At 36.4% G+C, this 19122-nt stretch overlaps 1 protein-coding gene across 1 annotated transcript; it reads right to left on the bottom strand.

Moving 5' to 3' along the window:
* Positions 1 to 9432: 9432 nt before the first annotated feature.
* LOC128655330 (G-protein coupled receptor 35) lies at positions 9433 to 17873 on the bottom strand. Its single transcript, XM_053708981.1, has 2 exons — positions 17810 to 17873; positions 9433 to 10666 (listed from the first exon to the last, which is right to left on the bottom strand). The coding sequence occupies exons 1-2, from the start codon at positions 17853 to 17855 to the stop codon at positions 9738 to 9740; spliced, it is 975 nt and encodes a 324-aa protein (XP_053564956.1). The 5' UTR covers positions 17856 to 17873; the 3' UTR covers positions 9433 to 9737.
* Between the last annotated feature and the right edge of the window lie 1249 nt (positions 17874 to 19122).

Here is a 19122-nt window from a genome sequence, read left to right on the forward strand (position 1 = left end):
ATATCAGCATTTGAAAAACCCTAGGGTGTCTACTTTTCAAAAATATATGGTTTGATGGGGGTAAATTCCATTGGCCAGCTTCAGAAATGTCCCAAATAGGACATGGGTGCATGATGACCGATGTGAAAATTCCAAGTTGAAAAACTGGAATGTGCTACCTAAAAATAAGGCCATTTAGCCCCCAGAGAACCAGACACACCTATACATAGGTGGTATCACTGTACTCAGGAGATGTTGTTGAACACATATTGAGGTGGTTTTTGGCAGTAACACATAACAGGAACTGAAAATACATTCCTAAAGTACAATGTGTGTGAAAAATAACACAAAAAAATTACTACACAAAAGTTTGACAAAGTCTAGTGGTTGAATTAGTGCATGGAAAGTGTTAAAATACCAGCATTTGAAATACCCTAGGGTGTCTACTTTTCAAAAATATATGGTTTGATGGGGGTAAATTCCATTGGCCAGCTTCAGAAATGTCCCAAATAGGACATGGGTGAATGATGACCAATGTGAAAATTCCAAGTTGAAAAACTGGAATGCGCTACCTAAAAATAAGGCCATTTAGCCCCCAGAGAACCCGACACACCTATACATAGGTGGTATCACTGTACTCAGGAGATGTTGTTGAACACATATTGAGGTGGTTTTTGGCAGTAACACATAACAGGAACTGAAAATACATGCCTAAAGTACAATGTGTGTGAAAAATAACACAAAAAAATGACTACACAAAAGTTTGACAAAGACTAGTGGTTGAATTAGTGCATGGAAAGTGTTAAAATACCAGCATTTGAAATACCCTAGGGTGTCTACTTTTCAAAAATATATGGTTTGATGGGGGTAAATTCCATTGGCCAGCTTCAGAAATGTCCCAAATAGGACATGGGTGCATGATGACCGATGTGAAAATTCCAAGTTTAAAAACTGGAATGCGCTACCTAAAAATAAGGCCATTTAGCCCCCAGAGAACCCGACACACCTATACATAGGTGGTATCACTGTACTCGGGAGATGTTGTTGAACACATATTGAGGTGGTTTTTGGCAGTAACACATAACAGGAACTGAAAATACATGCCTAAAGTACAATGTGTGTGAAAAATAACACAAAAAAATGACTACCCAAAAGTTTGACAAAGACTAGTGGTTGAATTAGTGCATGGAAAGTGTTAAAATACCAGCATTTGAAATACCCTAGGGGGTCTACTTTTCAAAAATATATGGTTTGATGGGGGTAAACTCCATTGGCCAGCTTCAGAAATGTCCCAAATAGGACATGGGTGCATGATGACCAATGTGAAAATTCCAAGTTGAAAAACTAGAATGTGCTACCTAAAAATAAGGCCATTTAGCCCCCAGAGAACCCGACACACCTATACATAGGTGGTATCACTGTACTCAGGAGATATTGTTGAACACATATTGAGGTGGTTTTTGGCAGTAACACATAACAGGAACTGAAAATCCATGCCTAAAGTACAATGTGTGTGAAAAATAACATAAAAAAATGACTACCCAAAAGTTTGACAAAGACTAGTGGTTGAATTAGTGCATGGAAAGTGTTAAAATACCAGCATTTGAAATACCCTAGGGTGTCTACTTTTCAAAAATATATGGTTTGATAGGGGTAAATTTCATTGGCCAGCTTCAGAAATGTCCCAAATAGGACATGGGTGCATGATGACCGATGTGAAAATTCCAAGTTGAAAAACTGGAATGCGCTCTCTAAAAATAAGGGCTTTTAGCCCACAGAGAACCCAACACACCTATACATGGGTGGTATCACTGTACCCAGGAGATGCTACTGAAGACATATTAGGGTGTTATTTGGCAGTAACCCTTACCATTTTATCAGTAAATATATTCTTAAATTGCTATTTGTCAAAAAATCAAATTATTTCCCCCCCCCCCCCATAAACTTTGGCATAGATTGGTGGTAAAATGGTTGCATGAAAAAAGTCAAAATACCCCAAGTTTAATACCTTACGTTGTCTTCTTTTAAAAAATATATACATTTGAAGGGTTATTCAGGGATTCCTGACAGATATTGGTGTTACAATGTAACTATCGCCAATTTTGAAAAAACATGGTTTTGAAATAGCAAAGTGCTACTTGTACTTATTGCCCTTTAACTTGCAAAAAAAGCAAAGAACATGTAAACATTGGGTATTTCTAAACTCAAGACAAAATTTAGAAACTGTTTAGCATTGGTATTTTATGGTGGTTGTAGATGTGTTAGAGATTTTGGGGCTCAAAGTTAGAAAAAGTGTGTTTTTTTTCATTTTTTCCTAATATTTTATAATTTTTTTTATAGTAAATTATAAGATATAATGAAAATAATGGTATCTTTAGAAAGTCCATTTAATGGCGAGAAAAACGGTATATAATATGTGTGGGTACAGTAAATGAGTAAGAGAAAAATAACAGTTAAACACAAACATCGCAGAAATGCAAAAATAGCCTTGGTCCCAGATGGTCAACAAATTGAAAAGTGGCCTGGTCACTAAGGGGTTAAAGGTCGGTTATAATAAAAAAATTACATGCTCTAATCCATTAGAGCATGTCATTTGAAGACTACCAATCCTGCAGCACTATGTGTTTAACCCATTCAATGGGGTTAAACACACAGTAGAAATATTGCTTGGAACTCATAGTATACTGCTGGTCCTGAGCGGACTTCGACGCAGATTCAATCAGCAGTGCTAGTCGCATGACTCAGATGTGCAACTAGTGCGGCTCATTAGATCAGTAACTTTTTTCCGCCCAGGACCAGCAGTGCATCGTGAGCCCCTAGCGGTATTTCTACTGTGTGTTTAATTCAATTGCAGTGGTTAAACACACAATACCGCAGGGTCGATAAACTTAAAATGATGCTCTGTTTAGAGCATGTAATTTTTCGACAATAATGGCTCTTTATAAGTAGGCCTTCAAAAATCTGAGACCATGGAACACTGAACATCTTGGCCTAACACTTCAATATATCTGAGGGCTAGCCAAATAAACATATTTATAAGCAAACTCTAGGTGCAAATGTATGTATGTATTGGGTACTTGTAAAGCGTGGCTAATCACCCGTAAGGGTCTCAAGGCACTGCTAATTTTATCGACCTAGTAAGGATGAAAGGCTGAGTGGACCTCGCCTGGGATCGAACCTGAAACACTTGAGTTGCTACAGAGCTCTGCCACAGTGCCTTAGCATGCTGAGCTATCTGTCCGGCAAATTATTTTCACTGTATATTTGTTCTTATTACATTCACAACAATTATTTTAATTTCTTTTTGTGTTTAGGGCATTCTGGATTGGACTCTGATAATTATCTAAAAAAAAAAATATTATCTGTTTTGATGACGAATGGAACCTTTGTAGGATCAATGCAACTGCAAAAAACTATCACCTAGATTACGAGTTTTGCATTACGGTTTTAACGCTGAAAAAATGGCCATTTCAGAGTAAAAACAGTAATGCAGCCATTATGAGTCTTGTCGGTATAACTGTACCGCAAGCATTGTAGCCTGTAACTCAACGTCAATACTGCACTCCAAAAAAGACGTTTTTGCGTGTAATTTCCAGAGCGTCGGTATTACAAGTTGTGCGATGAGGCTAAAAGGCTTGCGTTACAGCCTATACCGACACGATCTATTACGCCTTCTGAGAGCAGTAGTTATGAGTTTTGTGCCACAAAAATGTTTCACAAAACTCATAACTAATGTGTTTAAAAGTAAACTAACACCCATAAACTACCTATTAACCCCTAAACCGCCACCCTCCCGCATCGCAAACACTATTTAAAACTTATTAACCCCTAATCTGCCGCCGCCCACATCCCTGCCACTATAATAAAGTTATTAACCCCTATTTCACCGCTCCCCAACACTGCTGCCACTAACTAAACCTATTAACCCCTTAAACGCCAGCCCCCACATCACCACTACTAAATAAACCGATTAACCCCTAAACTGCCAGCCCCCCACATCTTCCCTAATAAGTTAAACTATTAACCCCTAAACCTATCACCCCCTAACTTTAAATTAAAATTACAATACCCCTATCTTAAAATAAATAAAACTTACTTGTGAAATAAAAAAAAAAAACAAGTTTAAACTAACAATTAACCGAACATAACTATTAAACTAAAATTAAAATTACCATTTAAAAAAACAAAATTACACATTAAAAAAACTAACACTACTAAAAGAGTTTGTCTAAAATTACAAAAATTAAAAAATACTAAATTACAAAAAATAACAAACACTAAATTACGAAAAATAACAAACGAAATTATCCAAAATAAAAACAATTACACCTAATTTAATAGCGCTATAAAAATAAAAAAGCCTCCTAGCCTACAATAAACTACCAATAGCCCTTAAAAGGGCATTTTGTAGGGCATTGCCCTAAAGAAATTAGCTCTTTTATCTGTAAAAAAAAATACAAAGACCCCCCCAACAGTAAAACCCACCACCCAACCAACCCAAAATAAAAAACCTAACTCTAACAACAAACTAAGCTACCCATTGCCCTGAAAAGGGCATTTGTATGGGCATTGCCCTTAAATAGGTATTCAGCTCCTGTTCATTGCCCTGAAAAGGGCATTCAGCTCTTTTATAAAAGCCCAAACCCTAACCTAAAAAAAAAAACACCCAAAAAAAGTTAAAAACAAAACTAACACTAACCCCCAACGATCCACTTACAGTTTTTGAAGTCCAGACCTCCATCCTCATCCAGGCGGCGAGAAGTCTTCATCCAGGCGGCATCTTCTATCTTCTTCCAGACGACATCTTCTATCTTCATCCCGGCGGCCATCCTTCCTTGAAGACATCCGGCGCGGAATGTCCTCTTCATACGGTCCCTGCCATACACTGGATCTTCAATGCAAGGGAGCCTTTTCGAAATGGCATCCCTTGCATTCCTATTGGCTGATATGATTCTTGAAATTCAAATCAGCCAATAGCATGAGCGCTACTGAAATCCTATTGGCTGCTCAAATCAGCCAATAGGATGAGAGCTACTGAAATTCTATTGGCTATTCAAATCAGTTAATATAATTTCAGTAGCTCTCATCCTATTGGCTGTTTTGAACAGCCAATAGGATTTCAATAGCTCTCATCCTATTAGCTGATTTGAATTTCAAGAATCAAATCAGCCAATATGAATGCAAGGGAGGCCATTTCCAAAAGGCTCCCTTGCATTGAAGATCCACTGTACGGCGGTGACCGTATAAAGAGGAAGGGTCCGCTCTGAATGTCTTCAAGGATGGATCCGTTCTGCAACGCCGGGATGAAGATAGAAGATGCCGCCTGGATGAAAATAGAAGATGCCGTCTGGATGAAGACTTCTCGCTGGCCTGGATGAAGACTTCTGGCCGTCTGGATGAGGATGGATGTCGGGACTTCAAAAACTGTAAGTGGATCGTTTGGGGTTAGTGTTAGTTTTTTTTAAAAAACATTTTGGGTGGGTTTTTTTAGATTAGGGTTTGGGCTTTTTTAAAAAGAGCTGAATGCCCTTTTCAGGGCAATGAAAAAGAGCTGAATGCCCTTTTAAGGGCAATGTACATACAAATGCCCTTTTCAGGGCAATGGGTAGCTTAGGTTTTTGTTAGTTAGGTTTTTTATTTTGGGGGCTTGGTTGGGTGGTGGGTTTTACTGTTGGGGGGTCTTTGTATTTTTTTTAACAGGTAAAAGAGCTGATTTCTTTAGGGCAATGCCCTACAAAAGGCCCTTTTAAGGGCTATTGGTAGTTTATTGTAGGCTAGGGTTTTTTTTATTTTGGGGGGACTTTTTTATTTTTATATTCTATTAGATTAGGTGTCATTGTTTTTATTTTGGATAATTTTGTTTATTTGTTGTAATTTAGTATTTTTTTTGTAATTTTAGACTACTTTTTAGTAGTCAGGTTTTTTTAATGTATAATTTAGTTTTTTAATTGGTAGTTATTTTAATTTTAGTATAATAGTTATGTTAGGTTAATTGTAAGTTCAAACTTAGTTTTTTTTTTAATTTTACAAGTAAGTTTTTATTTATTTTACGATAGGGATATTGTAATTTTAATATAAAGTTTGGGGGGTTGTTAGGTTTAGGGGTTAATAGTTTCATTTAGTTTTTTGCGATGTGGGGGGCTGGCAGTTTAGGGGTTAATAGGTTTATTTAGTGGTGGTGATGTGGGATGCCAGAGGTTTAGGGGTTAATAACTTTTATTAGTGGCGGGGATGTCAGGGAGCGGTGGAATAGGGGTTAATAACTTTATTATAGTGGCAGCAATTTCGTGGAGCGGCGGATTAGGGGTTAATAGTTTTATTGTAGCGGCGATGTCGGGGAGCGAAGGAATAGGGGTTATTAGCTTTATTATAGTGGCAGCGATGTCAGGAGCGGCAGATTAGGGGTTAATAACTTATTTAGGTGTCGGCGATCTCAGGGGCAGCAGATTAGGGGTGTTTAGACTTGGGGTTTATGCTAGGGTGTTAGGTTCAAATGTAACTTTTTTCCCATAGACATCAATGGGGTTGCGTTACGGCGATCGCCATTCCGCACTTCAGGTGTTAGTTTTTTTCTAACACTTTCTCCCCATTGATGTCTATGGGGAAAGCGTGCACGAGCACGTATTCTCAGCCCTTGGATTTTGTGCGGTATGGAGCTTATTGCCACCATATTGCACTCACAAGGCGGCTTTTCTGAAACTTGTAATGGCAGCGCTTTGGAGTGTGAAATATCGCAACTTTTGTTGCGTTCTTTTTGCACCCTCTATAGCACGAAACTTGTAATCTAGGTGTATATTTCTAGTACTATTTGGAAAATAGTTTGTAGCTTTCTTTCTTTCAAATTAATTGATAAGCAGAAGTAAACATTTGGCCTATCTCAGACATATGCGAAATATATTAAACAAAACAAGCTCTCTATGCAAAATATCTTTAAAACTGGTTTATTGGTACTTACAAAAATATATATATATATATATATATATATATATATATATATATATATATATATATATATATATATATATATATATAAAACAAAAAACACCAGACATTTTTTTTTATTATTCTAACTTTTCTAATTCCCAAATTTCTACATTCCTTATGTATTTCCATCTAAACTAATTTTTTTAAGCAAGGAGGCTGGTCCATTGCAGTTTATTACTAGATATAATGAAGGTGCTACTACTATACAACGTGTTCTAAAGAAACACTGGGTCATTCTAAAAACTGACCCTATCTTGGGTAATTTTTTGGCAGATAAACCTAAGGTTACGTTTAAAAAAGGAAAAAACCTGAAGAATTTATTGGCTCCAAGTAAGCATAAGGACCCTATATCATCTGTAGATAACACACGTAATTGGTTAACCACGAAAAAGGGAACTTTTAGCTGCAGGAAAACTGTATGTAATATGTGTAGCCATGTTGATAATTCACCCACTTTTACCAATTGGGATGGTACACAGAAGTTTAACATCAACTGTAGAACCACTTGTGACTCAACATTTGTGGTTTATTTAATTAATTGTGGGTGTGGTCTTTTTTACGTATGGCGTACAAAAAGAAAGATAAGAACCAGAACCAATGAGCATTTATACAATATAAAAATGACCAAGAAAGAAAGACCTATTAAACATAGTATCCCTATTCATTTCTCAGAAATCCATAACTGTAATTCATCTTCCCTTAAAGTTAAAGTGATTGACTGGATCCCCCCAAATATTCACAATAGGCTCCTTGCTTTAAGACAGCAGGAGACCTATTGGATCTATAAAATCGGTAGTTTGAATCCAAGGGGTTTAAATGTTGACTTAGATCTTTATATATATTTATAGGTTCATTATATTTTCATTAAGTGTAGCCAGATAAGTAGCAAGTTTTGTACATTCTAGTGTTTTAGTCTCTTTTGGTATTATGATCCTTCTTAGTGAATTGATTTTATTATGTGTTATTATGAATTTTAATAGATATTTTATATGTATTTTTTTTTTAAAAATATGAATTGCCTGATTGTTTTTATAGAATTAATTTGATGACATTTCTTATGCAAGATTTTACTGTAATTTTTTATGCAATGTATTTTATAATCAAATTGTTTACAATTAAGTGGTTATATATGTCCTTGATGTAGGAATTATAATGTATTTTATATGGTTTTATATTGTCATGTACTGAATATGTGAATATTGTGTGTATATATGAATTCTGTAATTTTTTCTCATGTGGTAATATGTCCTATTCGTATCATATGTTGGTTCAGATGTAATTATGTTACTGTATGACATTCGTACCATTAGAGGGCACTCTCTCTTTGTGTATAAAAGATCCACTTAATGTTACTCTGACATCTTACCTGAACACTACTCTAATTGTGCCCTTGAAAAAGTCCGGCTGAGCTCCGGACGAAATGCGTAGGGATATTTTGTGAACTGTTGTCAGTCTTCACTGACAGTTGTGCAGCCTGAGAGGTATCTACCTGAAGGGGGACGCTCCGGATCCTGTGCTCCTCATTGACATCAGACGCTGGCTTGTTGTTGGCGGTTAGTTACAAACTCGGACGTGTTTGCTTGTTGAGTGGGACTCAGACTGCTGCTGCCTTTGATTCTCTTTGATTGGAGAATTTCTACGCTTACTTAAGTGTAAGTTTTTATGTTTCTTTGTTTCTTTGCACTAAATAAATTACTCAAGTCTTTTTGCGCTCCTTTTACTATTTTGCTCTAGTTCTGTCTCTACTTCGGTGATCAGTGGAAATATCACCAAATGAGAAGCGGCATCTGCTTGGGTAACTCCTAAAACCATTTTCAGGACTTGGAAACCAGCTCATCTATGTATGGGACTTTGATACTGATCACATTTGGATTTTAGGTTTGCACAAATATCACCGGTAATATAATTTATATTACCAATTGTATTATTATCTGCATTATTATTATTGTTGTTTATTTTGCTGCTTTATTTTGCTCTTTTATGTATTCTATGTATTTGAGTGTGTGATATTGAATATTTTATTTTATTTGATTATTTTATTATTATTTTTTATTTTTCATTTCTTTTTAAATAGACACACAATTGAAAGGATTTTTTAGTTGATTAGCGCTGATATACCATTTGTGTTTCCATTGCAGTTGAAATATATACTTTTTTGTCCATGCTTTATATCTGAAAGAGCATTATATATGTTGATTTTTAACCCTCCCCCATTTAACCACATAATTAGCTCTTGATGTGCGTATACCCTCAGATTTGTTTTCACTTATTGCAAGGCAGGCAATACAGCCAATCATAGCCTCATTACGTAAGAGCATCTGAATCAGGACACTAGAAGCATGCTCTGCAATTCTTCCGTATAGCAGATGGTACAGATTTTGAGTGGCTGTACCACCTGCCTGATTAAAAGTGAAAACATAACTGAGGGTTTGTGTGGCATAGTATTAAGTAACAAAGCAACTATAGGGGTTTAAAGGCAACAAATGCATTTTATTCAGTCAGGCAGGGACAGAAGCTGTGGTTAGACTGCAATTCACCATCTGCCTTGCTGAAAAACACTAAAACGTTCTGTCAGATATTTTTCAAAACACTCTAGATTACTTTGAATGGCTGCAATATTTGATTAAAACAATATGTCCATTTAAGTTGGTATGTGTCATATATTTGCATCTAAAGAAGAATATAAAAAGATCAATGTTCAAACTGATCTTCAGGAAGACTTCCACTGATGGCATCTTTTAGCTTATTAAAAAAATGGTAATTATACTGCATTCCTACAAATTTGACTGTTGTGTCTGCTCTGTAGTTTGATTTAATGGCTCAGCTTTTGTTGACTTTGTTTTTTTCCCAGAAAATTCCCTGGCCACTAAATAGTAGCAGAGTGCATCAAGGCAGCAGTTTAGGTCAGCAATACCTTGAGCAGCATAAACATAATCATTAATTTGTTTTATCAGCAAGCAATCTAATTTTAAATACTCTATGATAAACCGTACAACATTTCCAATCTGAACAGGCAAAAAACACAGCAAGAAAACAATTAGATTGGTGGAAATAATGTAAATAGATTTTTGAATACACTGTTGTTCATGCAAACTGTTTGTGTCCTTTGTCTTTAGGGTTTTGATAACTTCGATGGAGCAGAACACTATTATGGGCAGGGGGATATAAAACCCCAGAATGCTAAAGTAAATTGCTTTATAAAGGGGTTTTGAGGTGGTCTTCCTGAAACAGAAGGGTTGAAGAGCTCTGTAATCGAATAGTTCAAAGACAATGCGGGTTAACAAAAAAAGCAACCATAAAATCCCACAAGCCACTGCAGTCTTCCTAGGAGAACGAAGAGTTCTTGATCTCAAGGGAAATTTTATGGCCAAGTACCTGTCCAGAGATATTAATGTAATAATGGCAATACTCATGTATGTGTTCATAAAGTATGAAGACCGGATGGATCGACAACATGTGTCATTCATCTGCCATCCAAATATATCGTAGAAACGGAAGGGAATAGTGATGAGCAAACAACAGTCACTTACTAACAGGTTCATTATAAACACTCTTGTCTCTGTATAAGTCTTCATTTTAAAATAGAAAACCCATATACCTATACCATTGAAAATTGTACCAAAAAGTAAAATTGAAGGTAAAAGGATCATCTTGAAAAGATCTAAGGTCGGATTGTTCATAATCATAATTCTAGTGCAATTGCCTGTAATAAAGGAGAAATATGTTATTTAATTCCAGGTAAATCATACTGTAATATACCAGCATTATATACTAAATCTTATTTTTATTATCAGAAAATAAAAGTACCAAGATAAAAATTAAGCAGAAACCACATATTTCTCAGATAAACATTTATTTTTGCTGTGTAATGAGCTTTGCCAGTTAAAATATAAATATATTTTGCACTGTGTGAATATTGTGTATGAAACTTTTTATACATTATGACCTAGATTACAAGTCAAGCAAAAATTATTATTGCTATTGAGCATTAACAGCAGTTAAAGACACAGGCTCTCTAACATCTATTGGTCAGATAGCACAAGCACGCTAGCTCCTTTTGCCAGTCGACTTCTAAAGAATGCGCTACAAAATCCTCTTCTGGCTTTTGCTTACTCAGTGACCTGAAGCGGCGCTAGGACAACTGCACTAAAGCCAAAGTTGTGATCATAAATACTTTAAATACCTTTGTTCTATACTTTAATTTTATTTTTTATGTTAAATATATACATAAATATATATCTATCTAGATAGATATATGTATTATTTTTAAATATATATCTGTATCTATATATCTATATATATCTATATCTTTGTGGGTGTGAAACGCTCATGAAATGCTCATGACGTTGGCACCAAGTGTGTTTACCTGGACACTGAATGTGTTGCTTGTATGTGGACACTGCTAACATCTCTGTTCATTACTCTCATTGAAAATTGGGACATTTGACTTTGCATCGTGTGAGGTCTGTGAGTTTGCAGTGTCCTGTGAAGCTGGTGGGAGGAGTCTTCCGGATATCCAGGAGTGACCTGAGAAATGTGTCCGGTTTTACCCCACCAAGCAAGTGTGTATTGAACGGAGTACACTGCAAGAGTTGAGATAGCCATGATTTGCTCTCAGCTTGATGATCAACCTATGTGCTTGCACTAATCTACAGTCTTTTGTATCACAATTGTTTGAGCCAGGACGGGCTCTGTTGTGATTTGTGCAGAGAGATTGAGATTCCACCAATTGGAGGAGAGGTGTGTATGGCTGCTGACACACCCTAACTGTGACATCACTGTTATGAACTTTGGAATCTCCAAGGAGAGGAGCATGCAGGCAGTTTGTTTGTACAGCTTTATGGCATGACGCAGCCATTTTTCTACTAACTGTTTACCAGCCTCCATTATACAGTTCTCTCTGGAGTAGCACAAAGGTGGACACTTTTGGGAGGTACCCCCATGTTTGGTCTGTTTACGGTAGTTAGCTGGCCAGCTTAATTAGCAGAAGTTTGTTTGCTATCATTTGTATACATATTTACCGTATTAGCCTCTCTACCCTGGGAGTTAGTATCCTCCTGAATTTGTTCCAATTTCTTTTGTATATATGTTTGTTTTGTTTTCATACTGTTTGCTTATTTGTATCTCACATATATCACTTGTATCCTTGCAAATGATATCCAATTCTGACACCTGCAAGTTGCAGTAAATAAACATGAGAGGAACTTTGTTCTCTCTAAAACGTTTTTGTGTGCAAATTTCCCTTTCTTTAAAGTGACAGTAATGTATGTCATTTAGTCCTTCTTTACTTATAGTGTGCATATTATGTCAAAGGGTTGCACTTTAAACTAATTATATTGTGGTATTATCTCCTCCCTCATATCTCTCTCTCTCTCTCTCTCTCTCTCTCTCCTCTCTCCTCTCTCTCTCTCTCTCTCTCTCTCTCTCTCTCGTTTTATTGGGAGGCATTTACATCAAAACATATGCAGCTATATATCTTAAAACAAATTATTTACCACCCAACAAAATATATAATGTTCTACTGTACAAACTATTGGATAACAGAGTAATTCAGGTAATTTATATATTCTAATGAAGATTTCATGTCCCAGGAAGTAGGTAGAAACATGTACCTATTACGGTACAAAGGAACTGAGGACTAGGATACCCATAATAGTCCATAAGCATTCATAACTCCAGTGTATATTGATATACAAAGCTCATGTTGCAAAGGTTGTATATTTGATTGCAGTTAGAGTCCTTCCCATCATAAGATGATGTAGTGCATAGCTTCTGATATCAGCATGCATAGTCAACACTGTTATTTAATCCCCTTGGGGACACTGTGTCAAGGATAAAGATTCATTGTGTTTCAATAATGCTTGTGCCCTGTCTCCTCCCCGTTTCAGGGGTGGCAGGTGGTCAATAAGCATAAGATACTGAATGGCCAGCTTGCGCGAAGTGTCTCGCTACAGGCTGGTCAGAGTCTCCATTCTTGATAGCCTAGCGGATAGCGGATTTGTGGTTAGCAAGACTTTCCCTGAATGAGGTGATCGTCTTGCCAATGTAGCAAAGAGAACACAGACAGATCAGCATATATATATTCATGTTTGGGTGATGGAATCTGTTCCCAGTGACCAGACTATTGCACGTGATGAACGAAAACAACCAAGCGTTCCCTTGGGTAGCCAGGTTTCCTTCCGGTAATAATGGGTTGGATCAGTGAGGACATTAAGAATGGGGTTAGCTCTTCACAGTTCCTGCGGGTGGTGCATAATAACACCCAGGATACCCGTAAATTAACCCAACTGGATGACATGTCCAATAAATTTCTGTCCAGAGGCTACCCAAACAAGCTCATCAACCAACAATGCCAGGCAGCCAAGTCTATGGTACAGACACTATTACTAGAAAGACTAAAGCATCTGATGAACATCTTAAGTTCATTACTACATTCACTCCAGCATCACAATATGTGGAGTCAGTGATTAAGGACCATTGGTCCATTATCCAGTCGAACAGTACACTTCCCTTTGAAGGAATTCCTAACCTAAGGATGTTGTATAAAAAGCAAAGAAATTTGAGGGACCTTCTTGTCCTCACTGATCCAACCCATTGTTACCGGGAGGAAACTTGGCTACCCAAGGGAAAGCCTGGTTGTTTTCGTTGTGGAAATTGTGTCACATGCAATAGCCTGGTCACCGGGAACAGATTCCATCACCCACACACGAACAAAGTGTTTAACATCAGGCACAGATGAACTTGCATATCTGAATATGTAATATATGCTGATCTGTCCGTGTTCGCTTTGCTACATTCGCAAGACGATCACCTCATTCAGGTAACGTCTGGCTAAGCATAAATCTGCTCTCCACCAGGCTATCGAGAATGGAGACTCTGACCAGACTGTAGTGAGACACTTCGTGTAAGCTGGCCATTCAGTATTTTCACTAAGGACAATGCTTATTGACCACCTGCCACCCCTGAAACATGGAGGAGACAGGGCGCAAGCATTATTGAAACTCAAAGCACAATGGATCTTTATCCTTTTTTTTTTATGTTTTATGTTTTTATTAAGGTCGTCCAATATAAACATAAATAAATGCATATATAATATCAATAAAACAAATAAATAAGATACATAAGTACCAGAACTCGGTATAAGAAAATATAGAGTTTATCCTTGACACGGTGTCCACAAGGATTACATAACAGTGTTGACTATGCATGCTGCTATCGGTAGCTATGCACTGCATCATCTTATGCTGGGAAGGACTCTAACTACAATCATATATACAACCTTTTCAACATGAGCTTTGTATTGCAATATACACTGGAGTTATGAATGCTTATGGACTATTATGGGTATCCTAGTCCTCAGTTCCTCTGTACCATAATAGGTAAATGTTTCTACCTACTTCCTGGGACATGAAATCTTCGTTAGCATATATTGGTAATTATATATCTTTGTATAAATTACCTGAACTGCTTTGTTATCCAATAGTTTATACTGTCTGTAGAACATTATATATTTTGCTGGGTAGTAAAGAATTTGTGCCAAGATACAGTATATAGCTGCATATTTTTTTATGTAAATACCTCCCAATATAACTTATGTTCTGACATTGCTAATAACCATAGGAGTGTTTCATATGCCTAATGTATCTTGCAGATAGTTCTTACTCTGTTTATTTGTATATACTGTATTTGATAGTTTAGATACTTTAATCTTCATTAGCATGTTATTCCGTTGTTTATTCTTTGCTGTATTTGTATTGTTACTTTGCTATGGCAATAGGAGCTTTCCCGGATTACATCACTAGTATATGCATGTGAATGGGGGCGTGGCTTAATCACATATTTGTACTGGCCTCTATGTTACTCCCTACATATACTGTTGATATGTTGCCTAGGCAATGACTGCTCTCCTGGATGAATTCAACGCTGTGTGCATGCCAAGATGGGCATGGCCTAGGGACGCATCCGCAACGGTCTACATGCTTTGCTGATTGATTCACACAGGTGGGTCACTAATTAGTTTTTTAGGGTATATAATGATGTTTTTTGTGCTTTACACTTTGGGGCATATTTATCAAGCTCCATATAAAGCTGCTCCATAACTTGTCCGTCTACTCTGAGGCCGCGGACAGAATTTAACCCAATCGAATACGATCAGGTTGATTGACACCCCCTGCTAGCGGCCGATTGGCCACGAATATGCAGGGGGCGGCATTGCACCAGCAGTTCACAAGAACTGCTGGTGCAATGATTAATGCCAACAGCGTATGCTGTAGGCATTTATCGATGTGCAGCGATTCGCAGCGGACATGATACGCTACTTCGTATCATGTCCGCTTGCACATTGTTTAATATGCCCCTTTATATCTATTTGGGCCTCCACTGAAGAAAGTTCCTGTGCGAGCTGAGACATTTGGCAACAGGTCATTCTCTGTTATCCTTCTGGATTAAAGGCTTTTGTTACGAAATCAGTTACCTGTGTATGCCTGCTTTGTGTCCTGGGGATTCCAGCTGGTTCTGAGATACATTTGGAAATTTACATATATATAATGAGCACATTTTCCATTCTGGGAGCACGGCTACAACGCCAAGTAAAGATTTATTTCATCCTGAAGAAGGCTTAGATGTGAGCCGAAACGTTGACACTGATGTTCTATTTTATTTTATGACATGATTTTGTCAAAATAAATACATTTATTGTCTCTCTAAAAATCCTGAGAGTGCCAATCTTCACACGTTAGTATATAAGATTCCTTGAGGATTGCACCCAGGTTGGTAGTACATTGCCTAGGTTGGAGTGCTGGGCTACCTGCTAATTGATCATATATATATATATATATATATATATATATATACATATATATATATATGTTTCCAGTCAAACATATTGTCATATACCATTTACCTTTTAACCCTTATAACATATTTTTATTAATATTTACATTATAAATTATTTATCAGAAACCGTGAACATGAGTGAAACACTTTATTTTAATGTATTTTTGATGTTTGTGCACATTTTGTTTAACCGTTACACTTTACATGATGTCCTAACTCGCACTAACCTGATGAGCTTAAATTTTGTTTGCACTTGAGCGCACTGTTTACTTTCAACTGGTAATATGTGCAAGTTATCATGGCCCCTATGTAGCTTATCGCATCCCTCGCTAATGTAATCTAGCCCATATTTATTAAGATATTGCTATCTTTATAATTACAGCTTGCTAAGTGTTAATGTTAGAGAGACATGAATTTTAAAATTAAAGGGATAGTAAACACCAAAAATTTTATTGTTTAAAAAGATAGATAACCCCTTTATTTACCATTCCCTATTTCCCATATTTACTGTTCCCAACACTGTTAGAGAAATTTACCTCTGTAATTACCTTGTATCTAAGCTTCTCCAGACTGCCTCCTTATCTCAGATATTTTAAAAGATTTGCCTTTCAGGCAATTAGTGCTGACTCTTAAATAACTCCACATGCTTAAGCACAATTTTATTTACATAAAACAAATTAACTAATGCCTTCTAGCTGTGAAAAACTGTCAAATGCATTCAGATAAGAGACGGCCTTCAAGGGCTGGCTTAGAAATTAGCATATGAGCCTACCTAGGTTTAGCTTTCAACTAACAATACCAAGAGAAAAAAGCAAATTTGATGATAAAAGTAAATTAGAAAGTTGTTTAAAATTACATGCCCTATCTGAATCATTAATGTTTAATTTTGACTTTACTATCCCTTTAAACATTTATGATTCAGCTAAAGCAGGGGTGCCTGGACTTTATTGAGTTGTGATCTATTTTTTTGTAAAAGTTCTCACTGAGTTCTACTCATGCCAGATTTAAGAAAACTGTGCATGCAGCATGCTCCAATTGTTAAGAAAAATCAGGGTGTTCTTGAGTTTTTCACATTAATAGTACACTGCTAATTCCCACATTAGCAGTTTTGAAGTCCAAAGCTATGGACAAAACACATCTGTGGGGCTTTTTAATTTGCTTTTGCCTTATGCCTATCAACCCTGTTTGATTTGAATGTTTCATTAATAAAAGGTTTTTAGCTGCAGCACATTTCAATACATTAATTTTTGCACAAGAAAGTATAATGAAGGCCCAGTGTGTGTAGGCCTCACACAAGTAGGACACATTTTTGTACCTTTGCCTTTGGATTACAATTTAGCAGGATTGTGACACTTTTATGCATTTTTTGATTTTTTTATATAATTTTTTGATATTGGACACCAACTATGTTTTTTCTTTTCTGTTGCACTTAGTACACTTGAATTTGAATTTTGAATTTTGAATTCTGAATTTTTGAATTTTGTATTTTTGATTTTAATTTTATTTTAATTTTAATTTTTTTATTTTTCACCATTTTCACCATTTTCTATTTTTCACAAGTTATATATTTTTTCATAAGTTACATATTCCCTAATTTTCTACTCACACACTCACACTGTAATACGTGTGGTTTAACTTCCTATTGAAGTACATCACCAGTTAGATTCTTGCTTCTAGCCACGTATTGTTCAAGGCAGAGTTTTTATTGTTAGATAGGTGGATCCACCAGTTTATTGTTTTATTGTAACGTATCATTTTAATTATTTTAATTATTGTATATGTAAATTTATACTTTTACCTCTATTGAATTAAACTATATGTATGCTTGCTAACCTCTTCAAAGACACATTAGATTTATTGCACCTGCCTTAGGCGCTTCTTACACCCTATCGTCCTAAATTTAATCTGCAGCTCAATATTCGTAGCGCTATGTATCTTTCATATTGGATATTTTAGACAATTGTTTTTAGGTAAAAACAAGTCAGGAAGACATTTTAAAAAAAATACTTACCATAGTTAGATAGAGAATTATTTATCACTGACATATTTGTTTGCATCCTTTGACTGTGGAATACTTTTCTAAAAAGAAATGAACAAATGTTTTAAGTAAGAACTAAAACTGTCAACCAATATTACAGAAAAGACAGCAAAACGCACATAATATTGTGTATAGAGCACTCCTGTTGATTCCATCTTATTGGGAGTATTAGCTTTGTTTTTAGAGGACTTTGCAGCCAGCAAGCTATCTATGGCTGCTCGTTATTGTAGTGAAATATTGGTCTATGATCCCAAACTACTCATTGATACCTGCCAACATTTCTTGGAGAGATTGTGAGACTTTGAGGGTGAGGATGGGTTGGCAGGTTGGGGCATGGACAGGCCACCTATATTTCACTTTGTGAAACCAGGATATTTACAAGATAAAGAGCTGCAGGTGGGCAAGTTAAACAGAGCTCCCAAACCTTGGGCAGGATGGCTTGAAGCTCTGCTCATTTACCACATTAATACATGCACTCAGAGAATGCACACAGTTTTTTTTTTAATAAGCAGAGCTATATAGATTAGCTTACACTAAAATGAAGTTATTGAACTTTAAAGCTCCCTCTACAGGTTGCTTGTATAGCCTCACTGCGTCACTTCTGTTTAACAAATAAACAAAAAACAACAAACATATTAACAATACTATGTGCTATTAAAGGAAACCACAACACCTGGTTCAAATATTCTAAACTAACTTGTTCTAATAGTGCAAAATAAACTAACTAACAATTATGTATGCAGTCTTTATCTTTTTATTCTGTTGTAGAAAACCAGCTTCCGAATTTACACAGATTAATCTGCAGCCTAGCACTTTCTATGTAAACTGCCATGTTGTAACGCCCGTTATACATCAGTACTATAGGTCACGTGACTCACACGACACCTTCTATTTATACTGCTGAGGAAGCAGAGCACTGCAGTGTCTAAGACCAACGGCTTCAGACACTGCTATGATTATAAATACCAAGAGTAGGGAAGGAAAGGAGAGGAGGGGGAGGGAGACTCAAGACTCCTGAGACTGTGAGTAGTTTAGATGAATGCAGATGTTTCTTTTTACATTTATATCTGCAGCAAGAGTTTGCGTGCATTCCTCTCCCCCTCCCACTTCCTTCTCTGCTCTTGGTATTTATAATTATAGCAGTGCCTGATGCCGTTCTTCTCAGACACTGAACGTGATCACTCTGCTTTCTCAGTGTTAGTAATAGAAGGTGACGTTTTTGTCACATGACCCACTGTAGTGGAAAGTAATTCCCAATATGGCAGCATACATAGCAGATTGTAGTT

The sequence above is a fragment of the Bombina bombina genome, chromosome 4, assembly GCF_027579735.1.
Source record: "Bombina bombina isolate aBomBom1 chromosome 4, aBomBom1.pri, whole genome shotgun sequence".
NCBI lineage: Eukaryota > Metazoa > Chordata > Amphibia > Anura > Bombinatoridae > Bombina > Bombina bombina.

Bases quoted from the DNA above. Each gene is read 5' to 3' on its own strand.
- LOC128655330 (XM_053708981.1), bottom strand. From the start codon at position 17,855: ATGCAAACAAATATGTCAGTGATAAATAATTCTCTATCTAACTATG. The intron at 10,667-17,809 runs GTAAGTATTTTT...CCTTTATTACAG, and splicing joins TAATTCTCTATCTAACTATG to GCAATTGCACTAGAATTATG.